At 37.2% G+C, this 24,013-nt stretch overlaps 3 protein-coding genes across 3 annotated transcripts; all 3 read left to right on the top strand.

The window, feature by feature from the left end:
* The first annotated feature begins 3,018 nt into the window (after nt 1-3,018).
* LOC149841463 (mitogen-activated protein kinase 9-like) lies at nt 3,019-9,463 on the top strand. Its single transcript, XM_090003856.1, has 11 exons — nt 3,019-3,297; nt 4,282-4,690; nt 4,827-4,954; nt 5,165-5,224; nt 5,713-5,862; nt 6,099-6,254; nt 6,384-6,521; nt 6,627-6,700; nt 7,822-7,923; nt 8,010-8,253; nt 8,881-9,463. The coding sequence occupies exons 1-11, from the start codon at nt 3,163-3,165 to the stop codon at nt 8,980-8,982; spliced, it is 1,698 nt and encodes a 565-aa protein (XP_089859982.1). The 5' UTR covers nt 3,019-3,162; the 3' UTR covers nt 8,983-9,463.
* A 2,765-nt stretch (nt 9,464-12,228) lies between these two features.
* LOC149841462 (uncharacterized) lies at nt 12,229-19,349 on the top strand. The gene is made up of 4 exons (XM_090003854.1): nt 12,229-12,439; nt 18,482-18,600; nt 18,688-19,009; nt 19,084-19,349. The coding sequence occupies exons 2-4, from the start codon at nt 18,535-18,537 to the stop codon at nt 19,230-19,232; spliced, it is 537 nt and encodes a 178-aa protein (XP_089859980.1). The 5' UTR covers nt 12,229-12,439; nt 18,482-18,534; the 3' UTR covers nt 19,233-19,349.
* Nucleotides 19,350-20,475: 1,126 nt separating this feature from the next.
* LOC149841461 (phosphopantothenoylcysteine decarboxylase-like) lies at nt 20,476-22,536 on the top strand. The gene is made up of 4 exons (XM_090003855.1): nt 20,476-20,484; nt 20,617-20,669; nt 21,711-21,886; nt 22,067-22,536. The coding sequence occupies exons 2-4, from the start codon at nt 20,642-20,644 to the stop codon at nt 22,331-22,333; spliced, it is 471 nt and encodes a 156-aa protein (XP_089859981.1). The 5' UTR covers nt 20,476-20,484; nt 20,617-20,641; the 3' UTR covers nt 22,334-22,536.
* Nucleotides 22,537-24,013: the final 1,477 nt, after the last annotated feature.

The following is a 24,013-nucleotide window of genomic DNA, read 5'->3' as shown; positions in this document are numbered from 1 at the left end:
GACTTAAGCATAAGAGAAAATCCCATAGAGATTTTGGATACAGAGGTACAAAAAAATTAAGAAACAAAGAGTTGTCTCTAGTTCTAGTTAAATGGAGTCATCACAACAATAAGAAGGCTACTTGAGAGCGTGAATCTCACATTCATGAGTAAATTCTATAATTGTTTCCAAGTAAGATTCATGATGAATCTTCTTTTCAAGGGGGTAGAATTGTAAACACTCTCTAGCGAAGTCGTCGGAGGGGATAAACATTAAAAAAAAAAGAGGAAAAGGCGGTTTCCCAAAAATCGAGGAACCCCCTTTCCCCGATCTGCAACAAGAAGGGGAGAGGATAAACCTCACCCCCCATGATCGGCGAAGGGGTGAGGGTTATCCTCACCACACTATGAGGGCTATAAGTAGCCCTCACGGTGCACCCTCCCCCATATTCGAGCAGGAGCAAAGCGCAAAGAGAGAGAGAGAGAGAGAGCAAGAGGAGAGAACGGGCACAGAGGTGCCTACCGAAATTCGGCGCCGGCAGCAGGTGAGTCCTCCCCGATCCCTTCTTCTTCATTTCCTTTCCTGTTGAGCAGCGCAAACCAGTAGCCATGGTTGCCGATGAGCATCTGTCAGAAAAAAAGATATTACACAAAGAGAGGGGGTCGTCCGGCAGACCGACGCCGGTGCCGATCCTCTGTAGCAAGGTGAGTCGACCGGCATCGGCAGCCGACCCAGACCCGGTGGGTACAGAGCGGGGGTCGGCCGGTGGTCGACCCCTCTTAGTTTAAGAGGAAGGCGACAAGGGGAGGGGGTGATGCCCTTTTTCCATTTTCTGTTAGGTTTTATCGGGGGGACCGGGTGTGACCCGCACCCAGACCGAACTGGGTCAGTCTGGGTGCCACCCAGACCAGGTCACAAAAAAAAACTGGGTTCGGTCTGGGTTCGACCCAGACCAGACCAAGTCGGTTTGGGTCTGGGTCGAACCAGAACCCGAATTTGGGTCATGAGGAAAGAAAAAAAAATATGTGTTGATTGAACCAGTTCGAGTTGAATCGGTTCAAGCCAAATCAGGTCTGAGCTGAACTGGTTGGATCAACCCGAGTCAGACTGAACCGGTTCAGGTTTAACTGGATCTAGGTTTTTATTTTGGATCAAATTTGATTTGGACCTGTTTGGGATCCAAACTGATTGTTCTGGATCCAGTAACAGTATATGGATCCAGTTAGATCATTCTGGATCCAGTCAGAATATTTTGGATCCATTTAGACCATTCTGGACTCAGTCAGACTGTTTTGGATCCAGAAGAGTAATGAATTTGGATCGAAGCAGATAGGGTTGGATCTAGATCAGAAATGGATCCAGATCGAATCTTAAGATAGTCTCGAATTATACTAAAATCTAAAATGACCAGAATACCCATTTAGATACCGAGATCCATTTCGACAAAATGGACATAACTTTGCACTCCAAACTCAGAATTAAGTAAGGTTTGGTGCATTGGACTTGTATTGAAGAGAGGAATCTACTAGTTCATGAAATTCAGACAAATTTATGATATATAAATTGAGGGTTCATGATTAAATTTAGAAAAGGTATTTTGGTAATTTAGTAATAACGTATAAAGTTTTGTGCATTAATATAAACATATTGTGTAACCAGATCATACTGTTAGAGCTTCGTGAGGCTCAATTTGAGGAAAAGCTCAGGATTCACTGTCAAGGTAAGGGATATTATGAGCAATTTTAGATATGAATAAATATTTTTGCGTTACATGTTATTGTAATGTTATAAATGATTAGCATGATAGTTTTCGAGTGACACCATAACATGCATAAACTTCCATGCTTGACATTATGAGTTGATTTATATACTTGTTTGTTGTGATATGATGTTAGTTGTGATATGTCATGCATAATAGAAAGTAATTGTACTGTTATTGCATGTTTATATAATCATTAATATCATGCATTATGATGAGACTATGTTTAGATTAGAGTCTCATTTAGTTTATTCATGTTGTATGAATGAATATTTTGATATCAGCATGCATGACCCCTTAAATCCCGAAAGTGGCTTCTTGTGGCAAGGGCTACCTGATTCGCGGTCATAGTGTAGCCACCACGAAGAGTGGGTCATCGGTGCTTTAACGATGTAAAGGCACTACATCATTGCATGCTAAGTGAGAGAAGTATGAGTCCTAATGTCATTATGAGATTAAAAATGAGATTTGTTATGATCAGTCACGACATCACTCGTGACAGAATGAGTGAATTATGAGTTTGAGAATGTCGTTCAATGTATGAACTTAGTTATGACTTAGGATTACACTTACACTGGTTTGGGATTCTAGAGGACTATAGATAGTTGATAATCATCATGGTTAGGATGTAGCATGAACCATACCGAGATTGAGAGCTTGACCTCTTGGCTAGCTACCGGTGGGTCTCCGTGGTGGTTCACTGAAGTGCCTGGTGGTTCAGAGACCACTGAGAGTGTATGGTTTATTGTCTGACCAACATGTAAAATTGGGGTGTTCTACGGGGTTGTTACGCCCATAGACGGTTATGACTAATATAGCCGACTTAGTGATAGTTGTGTGAGATAATATTTGAGAAAGTTAATAAGAGAAATTAAAATATTCCAACTTGTGTGGGTTGTAGACTCAACTCCAATGTTTAATTACAACTGTAGGTTTCAGGCATTAAACCAATCAGAACGTGAGCAACTTCTCCTTTTACAGCAGAGCATTTGGTATATTTTATTTTCTTGTCATTGAATAAAAATATAATTATTATTTTTTTGTTATGAATGATAAACATTGTAAAAAAAATGTTTATTATAGAAATTAAAAAAAAAAATTTAACCACATTTTCTCTATGTAAACTTTGAACCCTTTCCTTTTAAAAGTAATATCAACCGAACTCAAACTCTTGAGATCCCGTCTTACAATAATTCGTGTGATTCAATTGAATTGTTAAATGTTAAACCTATCATTTTCAGCTCAATACCCAATATCAACCAATTGCTAAACCGTTAAATTAGAGAGCCGAAAGTAGAGAGAGAGAGAGAGAGGTGGTGGTGGCATCGATCAAGCGAAAATAGGGGAGGGAAGAGGAGTGGGGGTGCTGGAGCGATGGCCGAAGCGTAGGAGCCGCGATCGGACTACTACTGGATCAGCAACGGATGGGGGCCCCTCTTGTGGAGGGCCTTCATCCATGGTTGCAGCGCCGCATCAACCACAAGGACGACTCCGGCCTTAAGCTCATCCGTGTCCCCAAACGCACCAGAATGCCAGGGATCGACTCCCACCAAAAAAAGGTATAAGGAATGAATCAAAAGAAGGCGACCAGAGTTGTAAAATCCAAATGGATGTTTGCATGTGTGATTGATTGACTCGATGACTAATCCATGATCGGAATTGGAATATATTCCCGGGCTAGGTTGTGATTCTTTTTTTGGGGAAGGAGAATTTATGCTGCTTTTGATCTTCCTTTTATCCTTTTTTCTCTTTGTCGATTTTGATCGTGATTAGCTTGGGAAGTTCTACTTTAAAAAGCTTTTTAGGTGATCTTTTGCTCCCTCTGCTAAGGACGTTGGGTTCTTGGTTTTGTTATGTTTGTTTGTTTGTTTCGGGTCTTGTTGAATTTGGTATGGATCATAGATCATGTTGGTCCTGTTTGGTCTGGTTTTGTTCTTAACATGAGCTCGATTTCGTGATCTTGTGTGTGTGTTCTTGAATTCTTCTTTATCCTAAAGTATCTTCTTTCTTTCTTGATGAACGAGAAAATGTTCTGTTCTTTCTCGTTTGAGTTGACTTTTGTGCTTGGTTTTGGTCGCTAAAAGCTGTCATCTTTTTTTATGGGTACTTAAGAATGTTGTCGAGCTATTTGAAACTATAGGCGTTTATCAAGTTTGATTGGATTGAAGGCGTGTTCTTAATCTACTTCTGTTTCTTCTTTTGAATGGTTTTTTAAATTTCTTTTATGTCGTTTTCAGGTTTCTTACTATCCTTTTCTCGTATAAATCTCTTTAGTTTGCTGTTGTAACTTAATTGCAAGGATTCGCATTCATCGTATAGCATGCAATTTTTTTGGGGGTCTGATTTTGCATATGCCCATCTATTGGAGTCCTTGAAGATATACGAAAATTTGCTAAAAATAATTATTTAAGGACTTTATGATAATGCTGCACCGTTTCAACTACTTTCTGTTCTGTGATTGTTGATAATTTAGTTGTCAGTGCAGTTTATGCCTTGGTGTGCCCATAGTTGGACTCATTATGCTTCACCGTTTCTGTTGTCAGAATATGCTAGATACAGAATTCTTCACAGAGTATGGCGAGGCGAGTCAATACCAAATACAGGAGGTTATTGGAAAGGGAAGCTATGGTGTTGTGGCATCTGCGATCGACACCCACACTGGGCAGAGGGTAGCTATAAAAAAGATAAATGATGTTTTCGAGCATGTTTCTGATGCTACTCGCATTCTGCGTGAAATCAAGCTCCTTCGGTTGCTTCATCATCCTGATATTGTAGAAATAAAACATATTATGCTCCCCCCATCTCGTAGGGAGTTCAGAGACATATATGTGGTGTTTGAGTTGATGGAGTCTGATCTCCACCAAGTAGTCAAGGCTAATGATGATCTTACACCTGAACATTTTCAATTTTTCCTGTACCAACTTCTTCGAGCACTGAAATATATTCATACAGGTTATGCGAGCTTCTAGCTTCTTTGTGAACTATTCATTCTGCTTTTCCATGGCTTATGGAATTTATGTTCTTCCTTGTGATAGTCGTCTTTTGTTAAGGTAGAAATTTGATGGATGTTATGTTTCACTGTTTTCAGCAAATGTGTTCCATCGTGATTTGAAGCCAAAGAACATACTTGCCAATGCTGATTGCAAGCTAAAGATTTGTGATTTTGGCCTGGCTCGCGTGTCATTCAATGATGCCCCATCAGCTATTTTCTGGACTGTAGGTTCCTTCTCCATGCAACCAATGTGCTGCTTTGTGTCCTTGCAGTTCAGGATGTTGGACTATAATATGTCGTTATCATCAATGCTATAATTTGTCGTCACTTTTGTATTTTAATCTAATTTATTTGTGATGAATCTTATAACTATTTGTTACTCTCATTTGAGTGTTTTTTTTTATGTATTTGCTGACATGTTCTATATTCAATAGGATTATGTAGCAACCAGATGGTATCGTGCTCCTGAACTTTGTGGCTCATTTTTCTCCAAAGTAAGAGGGCTGAGAATTATGCACTTTCATTATATATCTTCTTGAATAACTTATTCACCTGAATGGCTTACTTGTCGTGTACTTTGCTAGTTGCATACTCATGGACCTGGGTTTAGTTATGTCCATGCTTATGTTTAAGTGTATGTTGAGTTCATAATACTATTTTCAGGCTAAATTTCTTACTTTTGTAATTCATCTTATTCCTTACCCATCCTCCCCTACACTTGTGGTTCCCTTTGTTATCAAAAAAAAAAAAACCATCCTCCCCTACACTTGTGGTTCCCTTTGTTATAAAAAAAAGAAAGAAAGCAAGAACGGCACTAGCTTTGTTGTTGTCATGTTGACGATTCTTGCATACCTTGACTTTATTTGATGTATATGGTGCTTGCATATTTAGATTGGATTCTCTTTTCCACATGATTTTTTGTATACAAGAATTTGTGTAAGGTGCTTTTGTGCATATTTCAACATCTCCTGTTATTTTTCAGTATACCCCTGCAATTGATATATGGAGCATAGGGTGCATATTTGCAGAAATGCTTTTGGGGAAACCATTATTTCCCGGAAAGAATGTTGTGCATCAATTAGATCTCATGACTGATCTGCTTGGCACTCCGTCCACAGAATCCATTGCTAGGGTTGGTTCTCTTCTCTCTTTTTTTTTTTCTTTTTTCCCCTTTGATTCATGTGTTTCTATTAGAGGATCCAAGTTTGTCCACTATTTCTTCATCATAGAGTCAGAAGCTCATTTACTTATTTTAATTAGTCAACTGATCATTCCTTGTTTAAGAAACAGATCTAATTTTTCCAATTTGATCATGATTTTAAAAAACCCTAAACTCCAAAATTTGATTATTTGATGAAAAATCTACAGATTCGGAATGAGAAGGCAAGAAGATTCTTGAGCAACATGAGAAAAAAGCCGCCGGTTCCTTTCACACAAAAGTTTCCTAATGTTGATCCTTTGGCTCTTCATTTACTTGAACGTTTGCTTGCCTTTGATCCCAAGGACCGGCCAACAGCTGCAGAGGTCAGATATACTGAAATTTTGGTAGCCTTGCAGAATAGCATGGCTAATAATGATTGACTTTCATGGCAATGTAACTATCTTGAATTTTCCTTAATCTTTTGCATTCTTTTTTCTGTCGTGTTTTTTAAGGCATTGGCAGATCCATATTTCCATGGATTGGCAACTGTGGAACGGGAACCTTCAATACAACCAATTTCTAAACTTGAGTTTGAATTTGAAAGAAGAAAGTTAGCAAAGGATGATGTGAGGGAGTTGATTTATCGGGAGGTATGGAAATGCATGCACCTTGGAACCTGTATAATATACTGCTCTCTTTGCCTTGATAAAATATACTTCTGCTCATTTACAATGGTTTTCTCTTAAAGCATACAGATCCTAGAGTATCATCCCCAGATGCTTCAGGAATATCTTCGTGGTGCAGATCAGACTAGTTTTATGTATCCAAGGTTGGGGTTTTCTTCAGTTTTCCTGATAAAGGCATTTGGATTTAGCTTTAGTTGAATGTGTGTGCATCTTGGTATGCTAATAATTTTTCTCTTAGCATTGGTTTTAGATCAATTTGCTTGCATTTTTTGTGGCCCCTTGTTCTGGATAATTTATTAGTTGCCATGGAGTTTATATGTTACAGGAATTCTCTTAGATCCTTAGATTATCTTGAGATGGAATCTTTTTAGCTAGTGTCTCATTGCTGAGCATATACTAGTGATTGGCGAAGAGATGGTTGAGGCCGTGAATCTATCCCCAACCACCCTGCACAGGTGGTTTCCTTCATCACAAAAAATGCTCTAAGGCAGGATTGTGCTTCTTCAATGTTTTTCTCCCCTATGTAGAATTTGTTTGAATATGTTGAAAGCCCCCCATGCCACCAAATATATTGAGGTTGTTCCTGGAGTGGGTGCATTTGGGAGAGTGCAATTTACCCTCTGAGATGACTTGTACTGCTGTATATTGTTTGCTATGCATATTTATAATCTAGCTTAATTATGTCATTTCTGCCATCATTATGTTTCCAAGAGTGGTTGACCAGTGTAAAGTAACCCACGCTGTTACCAATTTTAATTATATCAATAGTGTGTTCTGTTTATCATGTGTTTAGTGGACATTGTTGGTTTAGAGTTGTGATGGTCATGATTAGGGCATATATCTGTGAGAGCAATGTTACTGCTGTCCCCTGTGTTGTCTTTAGTTTGATGTTTTGCTATTTTATGTGCAATCTTGCTTAACTAGCATTTGTCTACCCCAATACCTTTTTTACGTTCTGTTTTCTGTCATCTGGGTATTAAGTTGAACGATGCATTTCAATGACTAATGCCTATGGCCTATGGATGTCCTTTGCCTATTTACTTCACTTTGTGTTCCTTTGTCATCAGACTACTTTCTTGAAAAGGGAACTCTCTATGTCTTTGAAAATTGTTGTATTTCATCATGGTGATTGTAGTAATCGTAAGTAAATCTGTTTAGTTATTTAGCAGATGAATATGTCATGATAGAGAAGTGGTTTCAGGCATTTATTGTCTAGAGAGATACTAACTAAATTGTCTTGTTTTCTTTTTGTTTGTCTTAATAGTGGGGTGGATCGATTCAAGAGACAGTTTGCACATTTGGAGGAGCATTATGGCAAGGGTGAAAGAAGCACTCCACTACTGAGGCATCACGCATCATTGCCTCGGTAATTGCTGGTTTTAGTAGAAACTATTGGCCTTCTGTTTAAGTAATTCATTATGTGCTTGACCATTCTCCCTCTATTCCCCTTAGAGAGCGAGTATGTGTGCCTAGAGATGATAATTCCAACGAAAACATTGATATCGAAAAGCAAACCACCGAATCTGTTGCTCGCACAACCCTTGGGAGCCCTCCAGGTGCCAATCAAAGTGAAGGTATTGGAGTAGCAGCAGAAAATGGCTCGACAAGAGAAAAGTACAGCGGAAGGAGCTTGTTGAAGAGTGCTAGCATTAGTGCATCCAAGTGTGTGACTGTAAAGCCTAAGACAGAACCAGAGGTTTGTAAATATCATGGTTCAAGGAAGTTGACTGCATTCTTAGAACTTCATTTTAGAATTTAGATCAACACTATACACTTGGCATGCTATGAAACTTTTGACTTCCATCTTCTGCGTGAACTGACTAATTAGAAGGTTTTCAAATTACTGTTTTGATTATTATCTAATTAAAACCATCAAAAAATTTGTTGGTATCATTAGCTTGCTCTTTCTAACCATTCCTCACTGGGCGAAAAGGATCATGGTCCTACCACTGTGAAACTTCAAGCAAATGGATGGCCATCCATGCCCCTGCAGGCTCTGCACACCTGGCTAGGGGCAGCTCGATTTGTCCTGAAATGAAGGGGCATCTTGAGATCAAAACTGAGAGGGCGGTCCCATGCACAAACTGAAGCATGAGGGGAAGTTTTCCTGGTGAACATAGGGGTGTACCCCTGGAGCTTTACACCGAGGGTGCCAGGCCCCATCAACATTGTACCTCTCAGCAACTCAAAATGGACGGCCATCCAGTTGCTTTAGCCTTTAATCTTAAAGTGAAATATAGGATGCCCTTACGCTTTGCATTTATCTCAATATACTAGAACACAATATAAACTGATTCTAAACAGAAAGAGTTCTGATGTGCAGGAGGAAACCATTACCCAGAACATTACTGAGAACATAGATGAGATGGCCGACGCTCTATCGCAAAAAGTATCAGCAATGTATGCAGGCTATGCTCATCCTTGAATCATTTTGGGGTGCTTGATCGCTTTAGAGTTTCTGTTTGCCCCGTTCATCATGGGGGCTGCTTCATATTCCTTTCAATGCTGATGCTCATTGTCAAACATCATGGTGCTCTCTTCCACAACAGAGGCAATCGTGGACTGACGACTCTCAGTATTGGCAGACTTACTATTATTATACTCAGAGAGGGAGAGAATCAAAGGGCTGTCTGTAATTTTTCTTATGAACTACCTAAATATCTATACAGTTTGTTATGAAACATGTTCAAGTTATTAAATGTTTCGAGGTCTGCCTGTATTTCTTGTAATTAGTAGGCAGAGATCACAGGTAATCTGCTTTCCTCTGTTAGCATGTAAAGGCCATTGTTGCAGACTGAAAACATCACCATGTGGTTACAGGCTGAAGCATGTTATGTATGAGTTTGATGTGCTTAGCCTTGCCCTTGAAAATCCGGGCTTCAAATCAAATCTTATCGTTCGGACAATATTGAACACAGTTGTGAAACGGCCACATCCAGTTTAGGATGTGAGCTGATGGAATTGGGATCTAACAGATTTTGGTGCAGTTTAGGATCTGATTCACTTTACCATATATATGTCCTGAATTCCATGAAAAGCAGGGACGGGAGATGAGCTAAGGCCGTAAGATCTCCAAGATGGGAGGATGTCATTGTGATGTTGCCAAAGATATGTGAGTGTCTTCCTAATATGACCATGCTTCATTTTCTCTATCCATATCTGTTGATACTCATTTAGGGGAAACGTGGTAGCTGCCTACCACGTTTTTGGCTTATTGTGAGTGAACAGGCATTTTGGGGTTGTTTTTAGCAAATCTGCCTGCAGATGTGTTAGACATGGTTAATTTGCTAGGAAAGGAAACTTGGATCATCTGTTTTTATAAAAAAAATATATATATGGTTTTTTAAGCCTTGAATATGTATAAAAAAATTCTATCATCAATTTTTAAATCTTATAAAAACCTAACTGGCTGTTGTAATCAGACGATCCAAGAACCGATTTCTATCAATCAAGCACGTAGAATACACATGTATGGACATAATGAAAACATGAAAACCCCCTTCAAAAAAAGCTCAGTAGGTCAGAAAAGTGTCCGGCGTCCACCACCTACTCGTTGAGGGATGTAAATGGGTTGGATTCTGTCTGGGTTGTGGCAATACCCTAATTGAATATGCTTTAATTGGTTTTGAAGTTGGATGTAAGAATTTATGACTAAATTTGGATTTTTTTTAGCGGAACTGAATTTCGATTTGATTGGCTAAAATAGCTAACTCGGCACTAATTTTACATGTGAACAAATTCAGATATTAATCAGACTTGGATGTAAAAATCAAATAAACCCAATTTTGATTAGCAACGGGATATACACGGTTTGGATTTAGATCGGATGTGGCCAACACCATATTCAACTAATCGGATGTTGGCCAAACCGATTCGGATTTGAATGGTGAAAAACTCATACCAAATCTGGTTTTTTACATGTAAATGAATTCGGTTATCCATCAAATTCAAATGTTTGTTGGATTCTATATCAAAAGAGAAAAATCATATCTGCATCCAGTTATAATTGGATATGGTTTGTTTTACCAAATGCTACTAAACAGAATCGAATTGGGTCGGATATCGGATAAAATCCGATTCGATAACATCCTTGTACATGCCATGTCCTTACTGACATATTCGCTATTTGCTTTATTTGTCGGGATGTTTTAGTATTTTTACTGTAATTTTATCCTCCTTCCCTCCGAACCGGTCGGAGCCGATACTCTGAGCTGTATGAGGTACCTCTCGTTCCTGAGACTGTAAGGCGCCGTTGGCTCTCCTTCCAGCGAGAGCGGAGAAGCTCCACTCCGGTCATCTCCGGCGGCCGTCTAACTCCGGTGAGTTGTTTTCATTATCTTTCTTCTTCTTCTTCTTCTTCGTTTCTTCGGAAATTAATGGCCGAAATGGCGTTGTCTTGCGATCCGTCTCGCGAGAACTGAAGATTTTCTGTTTACCCTCATTTTCGCTGGCCAATTCCTTTTGTTTTCGTGCTTTGTTTGGAGGAAAATTATGTACTCTTGATACGTGCTCGTTTTCTTAGTTCTGATTCCGGTGAAAAGGGATCATTTTTCTGGCCGCCTTCTCTGTTGATTCTTCTTGTTGATTTGTTTGTTTGTTTTTTGTTTTTTCGGCTCTGTGAACATATTTCGTGAATGTGCAGTAGTCTTCTTCATCTTCTCTAAAATGAAAGGCTTACATTGAAGAACTAATCTGCATGTGCGGTTGCAGCGTAGACGTGCAAATGATGATTGAATTATCACGCAACCTTTAGTCGATCTGCAGCGCAGATCTATCATTCGTGTGCTACACAAAACATTGTAAACATTGATTTTAGGTTTTCTTTTTGTTTCAATTAGCACCATTGATGATATTTGTTACTTAGTTTTTTTAAATAGAATAAATATGTAATTAGGTTTTAGGGTGGTTTTTTGTGGGTTTTTTTAAAATTAGCATTTAGGTTCTTGAATTTCGTTTTTCAAATGACATGAATATTGAATTAGGTATTTCTGTATTTTTTCAATCAACATTAAACATGATTCTGCAGCTTGATTTTGGTTAGAATCTTAGTTTTTTTTCAATTGGCATATCTATTAATAATGTTTATTAGGATCTAGGATTTTCATTTGTTTTTTTTTTAAATAGCACAATTATTTGGTTATGATTTTAGAGTTTTTTTTTAACTACATTATTCATCAATCCATGAATACTGAAACTTGGTTTTGGTTAAAATATTAAGGGTTTGGGGATATAAATTAATCAGACTTGGATGTAAAAATAGACTACGTCCAATTCTGATTAGCAACAGGATGCAAAGGGTTCAGATTTGGATTGGAATTGACCAATACTATATTCGGCTAATAGGATGTTTAACTAAACAGGATTCGCTTTTGAACGGTGAAAAGCTCATCATATCAGATCTGCTTTTTTTACATGTAGACCGATTCAGATATATCCTTCAAATTTGAATATTTGTCGAGTTCGGTATCAAAAAATCAAAGTTATATCTTCATCCAATTATAATTGGATATGCTTACCAAATGCAACTAAACATAAATAAACTCGGTTGGATATTTGATAAAATCCGATTCATTGACATCCCAAGGTACATGCCATTTTGGCTTCATGCCCTTAGTGACATATTCGCTATTTGCTTTACGTATCGGGATCTTTGAGTAATTTCATTGCAATTTTATCGTCCTCCCCTCCGAACGGTTGGAGCCGATACTCTGTTGAGTTCCTCTCGTTCTTGAGAGAAACCCTAGACTGTACGGCGTCGTCGGCTCTCCTTCCGGCAAGAACGGGAGAAGCTCCTCTACAAGGGTTCCTTCTTTCCCTTCCAATCCGGTCGACCCTAGGAGATCACCTCCAGCTATGGACGCGTCGGGGACCGTCGAACTCCGGTGAGCTGTTTTCCTTCTCTTTTTTCTTCTTATTCTTCGTTTCTACGGAAATTAGTGGCCGAAATGGCGCTGTTTTGCGATTCCGTCTCGCGAGAACTGAGGATTTTCTGTTTTCTCTCATTGTCAGTGATCAATTCCTTTTGTTTATTAGGAGGGACTCGTTTTCTTAGTTCTGATTCTCGTGAGAAAAGGATCATTTTTTTTTCGCCGCCTTCTCTGCTAGATTCTTCTTCTTAATTTGTTTTTTGTGTTTCTTCCGCTTTGTGAACACATTTCGTGAATATGTAGTCTTCTTCGTCTTCTCTAAAATGAATGACTTAGGTTGAAGAACTATTTGGGGCTTAGAAAGTCTTTCAGAAGCTCTGATATGCATGTGCGTTGCAGCGTAGACGTGCAAAATGCAAATGACGTATCTTAGCAAGCTACCGCTTTTCCCATCAACATCTTCACTGGAGAAATGATTGAACTATCACGCAACCTTTAGTCAATCTGCCGCACGGATCCATCATTCGTGCGCTACACAACGTCGCTAAAACATTGGAAACATTGATTTTAGGGTTTTGTTTTTTATTTCAATTAGCATAATGTACGATGTTTGTTACGATTCAGGTTTTCGATTTAGTGTTTTTCTTAAATAGCATGAATATGTAATTAGATTTTAGGGTTTTTGTGCTTTTTTTTTCAATTAGCATTTAGGTTCTTGATTTTGTTTTTTCAAATGACAAGAATATTTAATTAATTTCTGTGTGTTTTTAAACATGATTCTACATTGTTTGATTTTGGTCAGAATTTTAGGGATTTTGTTTTTGTTTTTTCAATTAGCATATCCATGAATGATGTTTGTTAGGATTTAGGGTTTTCATTTGGTTTTTTGTAAAATGGCATAAATGTTTAGCTGTGGTTTTAGGGGTTTTTTTTGTTTTCTTTTTTCAATTACCATTATGCATAAATCCATGAACAGTGAATGCTTGATTTTGGTTAAAATATTAAGGGTTTTGTTTTTAGGAGTCCGCCGACTACTACTTTTGACTACATAGGTCAAATCCATATCTACAATGCACGTTTGAGCTTCCACTGGTTACCAAGTCATATGAAGTCTTCTGCGTGTTTTATGGATATAAATTAATCTTCTTTTTTGGAATTGAATGCACTTGAAGTTGATTAGTGATCAGGATTTTGTGTTTTAAAAAGCTTACTTGATCATTCAGTTAACATGGTTGCTGACACTAAGAGAAGCCTTTCAAGCTCTTTCTTAGTGGAAAAGACTGATTGCAACCTGTTAAATCCTTCCTAAAAAGTTGGGCGGCATTTGTTGCATGTTGCATTTTGGACTAGAATTTTCACTGTATGTCATTTTTTATGGAAATTCAACAATTGGAACCAATGGCCTGCCATATGTGCATTTGTTTCTTGTATGGCATTCATTCTTTATTGTGTTGTAGGATTGGAACTCCTTGGTCTAGAAAACTGGTTTCTACTGTTTTAGTTTGACCATAAGCTGCTCCTCTACAAAGAAACTATATGTGAATCATATTGTTCTTTCTGTGTAAGGTGTGACTATGAAAAGCAATTGTGACCTTTGAATGCAAGGAGATATGGAGTCGGAAAGACCCCGAATTCTCTTGGCTGCAAGTGGAAGTGTAGCTGCAATAAAATTTGGGGTCTTGTATCACAGTTTTTCTGAGTGGGCAGAAGTGAAAGCGGTGGTCACCAAGTCTTCTCTGCACTTCATTGACAAAGCATCACTTTCAAGTGACGTGGTTCTTTACACAGATGAAGATGAATGGTCTACTTGGAAGAAGATAAGAGACAGTGTACTCCATATCAGTGTTGTGAGAGGCGTATGCCTCAGTACCTGAAGCGTACGCCTTAGAGGCGAAGCGCACGATCAAAATACTGAAGCGTTGTAGTGAAACATTTGTGGGTTCGAAGCGCACGCTTCACATGAGTGAAGCGTGCACCTCGCTTCGAGTCCCGCTTCGATTATAAGGCGTACGCCTCATGTACAACCCACAAAAATTAAAACACGAAAGGGGGGGGGGGAGGGTTTCTTTCAAAGTTTTAAACCTTCATCCCCTCCCCCGCCGCATCCCCTCCTTTCCCTTTTCGTGCCTCCCCCAACCCTCTTTAAAAATCGCAGAGGGGAGGGAGGGCTTTGTCAGCCTGCACCTCCCTCCTCCTCTCCTCTCCTCGTCTCTCGCTCCCAGCGCCGACTACCTTGCATCCATGCCTTTCAGGGGAGCTGACGCCGCCTTCTTCCTCGTGTTTCGATCAACACACGCCGCCTCTTTCTCTGTATTTCTTTTTCCGCTTCTGCCTGTATGCATTTGTCTATTTTAAAATGTAACTTACAAATATACAAAAAACGCCACACACTTGTCTTTGGGTTTTGAAGAAATTGTCTCAGAAACAACACCACTGAGCAAGTGTTGCAGGCTTGCAGCTCCTTGATTATGTGGTTCCTTTTGAGGTGTACTCAGAATCTCAGATGCCTCGTCGCTACTTTTCCCATAATACCAAATCCAGTTGTCATTAAAAGAAATTATTTTTATTATTTGGTTATAGACAACAAAAAATTGTCGATTAGATAACATGTATAAAAGCTAACTTGTTGACTATGCAATACTCAATGCAATGAATGCATGACTGCTTGTAGCTTTAGGATATTCATGAGATGATGTATTGTATTGTTTACAGGGATTTCATGATCAATGATACAACTAGGAAAGCACAAGTGCTAAAAAAGCATCACTTAATCTTTTAAACTTATTCCTCAGTGGTTGGATAAATAATCTACAAGAATATCTTATGGTTAAGATAGCTTTTATCCCTAAAGCAGATAGTATTCATTTTCAGTAATATCCAGCACTTCTTTTTTTCTAATATTACTTTAGGTGTATCTCATTTAAGGGTTCTTTCTGCCAATATGATCAATTTTTGTGGCCAAAAGTGAATTTCCTGTCGACCACTCAAGATAGATATGAGGTGTTCATTGATTTTCCTGTGATCATTGGTAAAATAGGAGTGAAAGTGTTGCCCAACTAGGACCATCTTCTTGATTTGCTTGGTAGTCTATTGCAGCATTTTAAGCAAGCTCTTTATTTATTTGATGATTTTGTTAGGCTGTAAAACTTTTCTCTATACTCTTGTTTTTCATATTCTTCTTGAAAAGCTACTCTTGTTTAGTGACGTGTTCTACAGTTTGCGGTTAATTTTTAACTATAGCAAGGGATGAAACATTCGAGGGTTTTTTGGTCATGTCATGTGCATTTATTTTTGTTGATCAAACACTTGACGGTTCTATTTAAATGATACAATATTCTGGTCACATGCCTTATTCTGCATTTTGAAATGATGGTTTTGTTGGTGCATTTTGACCACTTAAGATGGTTTTTTCTGCTGCATATGAGCTTGATCCTTTTTGTGGTAACGGGCTAAATGAAAAAAGAAAATCAATGACTTGTCTCAGCCATTCTGAGTTGATTCAGCATGTCATAGATTCATAATATTCATATAGTCCATAGTGTTTTTCTACTTTTCAATTTGAATGTGGTGGACAAAATCCAAGTAGCATAAAAGACCCATACATTGGTATGTTGGGCTTAGAAAGATATACACTTGAATAAGACGAGAACAGATTACTCAATTTCTGGTTACATGGAATGTATTGAATTCATGTTACTACACTAGAAGTTTCAAACTTTCGATACTAGTACTGAAGCTAAATCTTTATCACATCAGTTTTTTCCTAAGAAACATTCTTTCCTGTCGGTATGCACTTATGTCTCTGTCAGTTGCGTAGACATTTCCATGGGACTGCTTCAGCTGTTGCATAAAGTGGAATTGTGTGTATGAGAAAACCACCTGCTGCAATGACCCACCGGGTGTGGAGACAAAGCACAAGTAGTCGAGCACTATCAGAGGTGTCAAAGCTTGAACCGTTGGCATTTTTCACTGATACAAATGCTTCTTCACGCAGAGCCTGAATAACAAACACAGAGTTTGAACTGAAATGTGCATAAGAATTAATTAAATCTAAATATGCTACATGTTTTTGTTTGATCTTCCAATTTTGTAGAATGAGTAAATAACATGCCTCAAAGAGAGCGGTCGATGGGGCATATAAAAATGCATCAAATATGAACAAAGAGATTGTATTGCAAAATAAAGAGATGCTTTTAAATATATGTTTTCTTGATTATGGATTGTATTGTTTTAAAAAAAATCTAAATTTGTGCAGGTGGTTGTTTATCTTAAAAAAAATGACAAGGACAGATCCAACTTGGAAGCATTGTTTTGAAGAAGATTTGAATGATAAGGAAAAAAGAGGAAATTTGGTATGTATGTATTGTAAGGTAGTTTATAAAGGTGGTGTAGCAAGAATAAAAGAGCATCTAGCTGGAAGTCACAAGGGTGCTAAGCCATGTGATCATGCACCAAATGAGGTGACACAATTTTTTGCAAAATACTTGCAAAAGAAGAAAGAAGAAAAACAACAAGAAAAAAATATATTACAAAGTGGTATGAATGAAAGCTTTACTCAAGGATTGATGAGTGGTGAACTTTCTTCTCCAACTACTAGTAGAGTTGGAAGTTCACAAACAAGAGGCCCTATGGATCAATTTGTAAGTTCAGAAGCTCATCAGACAACGATAAATAATGCATTTAAAAGAGAAGAAAGAAAGGAAGTATGTTATGCTATTGGGCGATTCTTTTTTGCAAATGCGTTATCATTTAATTTGTGCAATAGTCGATATTTTGAATCCATGTGTGAAGCTATTGCTAATTATGGTCGAGGATTTAAACCACCAAGTTATCATGAGATGAGAACTTGGATTTTAAAAGATGAAGTGGATAAAACTCAAATTATGTTGGAGGACTACAAAAAGACATGGGCAAGAACTGGTTGTACTATAATGGCAGATGGTTGGACGGATGGTAAAAGTAGAAATTTGATTAATTTTCTTGTGAACAATCCTTCAGGTACAGTCTTTTTGAAGTCTTGTGATATTAGTGGAATAAGAAAGACAACTGATAATTTGGTAAAGTTATTTAGTGAAGTTATTAAAGAAGTCAGAGAACACAATGTAGTACAAGTAGTTACAGATAATGCAGCAAATTACAAGGCTGCAGGTTTGAAGTTAAAAGATATTGAAGCTTTTCAACATATTTTTTGGACACCTTGTGCAGCACATTGTATAGATTTGATACTTGAAGACATTGGCAAGATGCATTTGCATAAACGAGTATTGGAAAAAGCAAAGATTGTAACTACATTTATATATGGACATGCATGGATTTTAAATTTGATGAGAAAATATACAAATGGTAAAGAGCTCTTACGGCCAGCTATTACTCGTTTTGCAACTTCTTATCTTACTCTTCAAAGTATTGGTGTAAACAAAAATGCATTAAAGAATATGTTCTTATCTTTAGAATTTCAAGATAGTGAGTATTATATCAAAAATCCAAAAGGTAAAGAAGTAACATACATTGTCACTGAAGATAGAAATTTTTGGAAAGCAATTGTTTATATCATTAAAGTCACATTACCTTTAGTGAAAGTATTGAGAAGGGTTGATTCAGATGATAAACCAGTTATGGGATTTTTGTTTAATGATATGAGAAAGGCAAAGGAAGAAATAACTCATAATGTAGGCAATGATAAAAGCAACTATATAGACATTTGGGATATTATTGACAAGAGGTGGGATAATGAAATGCATCACTGCTTACATTCTGCAGGGTAATTTCTAAACCCACACTTTCATTATGATGATGATTGTGTAAAAGATAAAAAAGTTAAAATTGGGTTTATGGAATGTTTAGAAAAGATAGTGCCCAATATAGAAAAACGTTGTGAGATTTTGATTCAGCTTGATACATATGAAAATGCAATTGGTTTGTTTGGTAGACCAGAGGCAATTGGCACAAGAAAGAGAAAAAATTCAGGTATGTATTTTTCTTTATATTGTCTTAATTTTAATTCTAATTGATCTATTTTTTTTCTTACTAACATTCTTTTTTATTTTATTTTCTCAGTTGATTGGTGGAATACATTTGGTGATGAAACAAAAGAATTGAAAAACTTTGCAATGCGAGTGTTGAATCTCACATGTAGTGCGTCAGGATGTGAGCGTAATTGGAGCACTTTTTCTTTGGTAAATATAAATATTTTTATATTATTGATTGTTCATTGTTGCATAATATATTGCAAATTTGTAATTATATAAATATTTAATTTATAGGTACATACAAAAAGGCGAAATCGCCTTGAGCAAGAAAAACTCAATGCTTTGGTGTTTATCATGTACAATATGAAGTTGAAAGAAAGAGATATAAGAAGGAAGACAGTTGAGGATCCTTTATGTCTTGAAAATATTGATTCTGATGATGAGTGGATTATAGAAAAAGAAGATCCAATTTTGCCACAAGATGCATTAGAAGATTCTTGGTTGAATCCAACTTTTAATTTGGATGATATATATGTTACTCCTTTTGATACTTCACCAAGTTCAACTAAGAAACGTAAAAAAGATTCATCTTCAAACAAGATGCATGCTAATAAAGGTATGTCTTGTATTTTATAAATCTTATGTTTTTTTAAATTTAATTATTAATTTTGTTAATATTTTGGAATGAAGGTAAAAGAAAACAAGTAGAAGATTCAGAAAATGAGAGAGCGAATAATGAAGAAATTGAAGATGAAGAAGAAACTATCCCATATATAGATGATTCAAATGAAGATGAGCTATCTAGTCCTAGTGAAGACAATTTTGTTGAAAATATTTGATATTGTTTAAGGCTTATGACAATTTTGTTGAAAAAAATTGTGCATAGAAGGTATTTCTAGAACATGTCAATTTGGAGATGGCCCCACATGTATTCAATATGTTTTCATGATTGTAGATATAACTTGTTTTATCTTGCACTATTAGTCTAACTTAATCTTGAGGATGGTGCTTTAATCTTGAAAATGGTTAGGTTACACGACAATCATGGCCTTTACTTTTATACAGATTTTGTTTCTCGTATCTTAATGATAATTTTCTAATGAGTTCTGGTTGCAGATGAGATCTTGACAAATTCTCAGAGTAAAATCAGTATTTGACCATATTTTTTTGGCCTATGTGGAAATTGTCCTTGGCAAGCTTCCAACATGTGTTGTTCTTTGGGAACCGAAATATACTTTTATTAGTTAGTTAATTGTTAATCTTTCACCTATCATATTTGGTTTGTAGCCAGATTTCTCTAGGTTATTCCATTAGATTAATTCACCAACTATCACTAATATTTTCCTCAACTATCACTAATATATGAAATAAGAAGTGAAAATGAGTTATGAATTTTCTACGGAAAATTTGGTAACTGCATAGCTGGTAGCTACAAAGATTTGTCCCAAACTAGGCAAACGGGAAGCACCTAGACCACCAAAGAATAAGAACTTATTTGTGAGTTCCATAACTTACGTTGTGGGAGTGATACATCATTTCAATTTCATAAAGTACAAATATTAATACTACTTTCTCATATGTATGTTGACATTTGCCTTTTGTTGTTCTTTTTGTTCTAATTCTTATATTGCATTTTTACAGGAACCAAACTGCAGTTATGGGTTTTGACCACTAGGGAACCATGTTAAGACTTAGGAAGGAGGGATATATTCTACTTTGCCTCTTTTAGCCCATAACACAACCACTTTAATAAAGGACATGCATTATCAAGTCTTGACAAGTGGAATATTAGCTGGGTGATGGTGTGTAAAAAATTGTATCAGTTGCTACCTGTAACCATGGGAGTAACCAATAACACTTTTGAAACTTTTGAAACTTTTGTATCAGTTGCTACCTGTAACCATGGGAGTAACCAACAACACTTCTGAAACTTTGAGGTGTATGTGATACATAATACTCATGTATGTTACTATCTCTAATCATTGGACTTCTGCAACAATTCTGCTGAAACTTGAGGTTCAGTCATCCAACCAGGCCTGCTGAAACTATCCAAACCTAACCCTTCACCTCATTTTGATAGTTCCTTCAAAGGTACTTGGCGCTTGAAACAACTGCAATAAGGAAACCTTATTCATGCAGCAAGCAATGTTCAGTTTAGGCATGTCATCTACATGTTGCATTTTTGTTTAATAAATACTTCTCATTTATTGTTATTGTATGTAGTGTAGGACCTAAGAGCTATACCTGTATGGTCACCTACGGGATCTGCATCTCAAGTAGGTTCTCTTAAACTGAAAATGCCATTGCCTTCCCTATGGATATGACAATTACTAATGTACATAAAACTATTAGTGATAGTTGGTGATACTCTCAAACAGGGACACTTCACTTATATGAATTGGTGGTTGGTGCTGTATATACATTATCAGAGGATGGAGATACTAAAATTTTCTTGAACTGTTGAAAGGGGCACATCTTTCCTACATATGCTTGTGATCCCTAAGCTGGGTTGTAGTTTGGCCTACAACAACATGTGTACATGAATTACTTTAGATTTTTGCAATTTGTGTTTGCTAACTGTAGTAATTACGAGTTCACATACCCTTTTAGATGCTTTTCTTTTAGTGTGCTTACTTGGTTTCTTTTAGAATAAATGCACTATTATAAATGATGGGACTTATACAAATAATGAGTTTAATGATATGTATTTGGTAACAACATTGAAACCTATTCCTCTTTCTTCTTTTAGTCTTCAGGTAAACAAATTTGTGGAGAAAAGTAAGTTGTGCTTTCATGTTGCATGTTTCTATCACATGATCTTTTGTCTAATTTGATATTACATGGTCTTTTATCTAATTTGTTTTTTATACAAACTCGTAGCCATTTTCTGTTGATGAAAGCTTTGGTCATTATAGGGCTTGCTTTAATGCTGATATTGAGAACATGATAGATGTGGACATGATGGAATATGTTATGTAACAAACTTTATATTGTGCATTTTTCAATGACATTTAACCCTAATGACTTAACTCCTTCCAAATGGCCAAAGATTATGGCCAGTGATCTCCATGTGTAAGGTTTGATTGAACCCCTGATACAGGACTAAGAGAGAAAATGCATTATATTTTGAACATTACTTTTGGGTTTATATTTTTGGGCATCACCTGCTTTTCAGTGTCACTACATATGCATGATAGAGGCTGATTGCTCATTACACACTTTCAAATCTGTGTTACAACTATTATGTATACTCATTTTGTAATTGTATGCATAACTCATTTTCACTTCTTATATTCATTATTTTATTAATATTATAGATTTTATTATTCTGATCATGAAGCTTACGCTTCAACGCCTCGAGGCTTACGCCTCCATAACATGCTCAACGCCTCGCTTCGCCTCATTGCATTTAACAACCTTGCTCCGTATTGAACTCGGCAAGTGGGCCGATGCTATGGTTATTGTTCCGTCATTGGCAAATACTCTTGCAAAGGTAAAGCTGTTCGGCTCTTTTATGTTTTTTAGCTGCAAAGTTCTCACCATTGTCTGTTTAATAATGCTCCTGCTGCTAGTTCTCCCCTTTATCCCCTTAAAGGGGATCCTGCATTTCCGTTTTATGGACAAAAAATTTCTGCTTAATGGGTTAAGTTCTCTATTTTCTCATCTCATATAGATGGCAGGGGGGCTGTGTGACAACTTGTTGACATGTGTTGTCCGGGCATGGGACTTCAGCAAGCCACTCTTTGTTGCTCCTGCTGTGAACACCTTTATGTGGAATAGCCCATTCACCCAGAAGCATCTGGACTTGATAAGTGAATTAGGTGTTTCTGTCATTTCTCCTCTCACCAAGAAATTGGCTTGTGGGGACCATGGGAATGGTGCAATGGCTGAGCCTGGATTTATTGATTCCACTGTGAGGTTATATTTTGCAAATGCATAGAGTAAGTGGACCCACACATTTGCTGAAAGTGTTTGTTCTATAGTAATCTTGTTGACAAACAAGTAGTTCTGTATACTTGGACGGTTACAGGTTACATACAAAATGTCTTATATTTCTAAGCCATCCTTCTATGTAACTATGTATTATTCCTTTCAAAGATGATAAGGGGTTAAAAAATACATGCTTGAAATTGCTGAATTCTACTTTGCCGTGATTATTTGTGCTTCCGAATTTTTACATGTTTATACATCTAATAACTATCTTCTATCCGTTTTTAGTTATGTTTTATGCTCGGTTATTTGGTATTACCATCCATTTAAAAATACAAAGTACGTATCATGGATGAGAGTCGAACATGCTATAACACATTGGCACTACTGTCGCATGCAGACTCTTTTTAAACCAACTCCAACCATCAATAAGCCAACAGGGGCTCCACTTGTCTGGCAGGAGCAGTTAGTGAACGTCACCTTGTGTTGGGACGTTGCAAGTTTGAATTCCAGTGGTATGGTTGTATAACTGGTAGGGGGGCTCCCTAACCCCAGCTTTCTGTCGAAAAAAAGGGAAAATTGATAATAGAGAAGGAAGCCATTACAGAAGTATGCTTTCAGAAGTATTCGAGAACCTCTAGGTTGCATGAGTCAAGTTGACTAGCACAGTTCAATAACTCCAACTGCTAGATGCTCGCTAATATAGCCAGCTTTGTATATCATTAAGAACAAGAAACAGAAGAGAATCATTTAGGCAACTGCTCCAGTTCTGCTACTACTGCCTTCGGAAAGCTGTTTAAACGAATATCATTTTCAAACGGCAATGTCATTCAAACACAACTACTAGATGCTCGCTAATATAGCCAGCTTTGTATATCATTAAGAACAAGAAACAGAAGAGAATCATTTAGGCAACTGCTCCAGTTCTGCTACTACTGCCTTTGGAAAGCTGTTTAAACGAATATCATTTTCAAACCGCAATGTCATTCAAACACAATTTTCCCAAAGGGAACTCGAAATAAACACAAAGTGCAGCTGTTTTTAGCAAGATTGCATTCACCAACAAATTTTTGCAGTGCTCTGTCTCCATGCAACATTCCGCCCCATGAGCCACTGCCATCAAGTTGTCAAGATGCAAACCATGTATTTCTGGTTGCATAGAAAACAAGCAAGTTAAACGAAGAGTCTATACGTTCAACGATCAAAGAATCACGAGATCAAACTTAAAGAGTTCAATTGAGAATACCCAAAACTTAAAGTCATCTCTTTCGCGCTTTATAATGCAGATCGTGTCATATGATTGATAATGCAGCAAATGTAGAAATCAAGCGAAAATTTCACTACTGCCAAGAATAAGCAAGATCTTTTACTTTGTGTTCAACAACGTCAAGAACACCCCCTCGCAATAAAACTAGCTGCACCGGTGCAGATTATCATTACCGACATCCCATTTCCTCCTCAAAACACATTCCTAAGGGCAGCCCTGTCTAACTAAGATATGGATTGAACCAAAAGCAAATACACTACAATGAAGAAAACAAAGAATACCCATCAAAGAAAAACAGAAAACAAATGAACGAGAGCCACATGAATGGCAATGTAAATCTTCAAAGCGTAGATCAGCAGCATTGTGTCCCCGCAGGGAAAGAGGCGTAGAACTGGTCTCCTCTGGGAATTCCTAAGAAAAACA

The sequence above is a fragment of the Nuphar pumila genome, chromosome 4, assembly GCF_984573655.1.
Source record: "Nuphar pumila chromosome 4, dmNupPumi1.hap1.1, whole genome shotgun sequence".
NCBI lineage: Eukaryota > Viridiplantae > Streptophyta > Magnoliopsida > Nymphaeales > Nymphaeaceae > Nuphar > Nuphar pumila.
The sequence above is the reverse complement of the archived record's forward strand: the minus strand, read 5'-3'. Positions and strand labels throughout refer to the sequence as shown.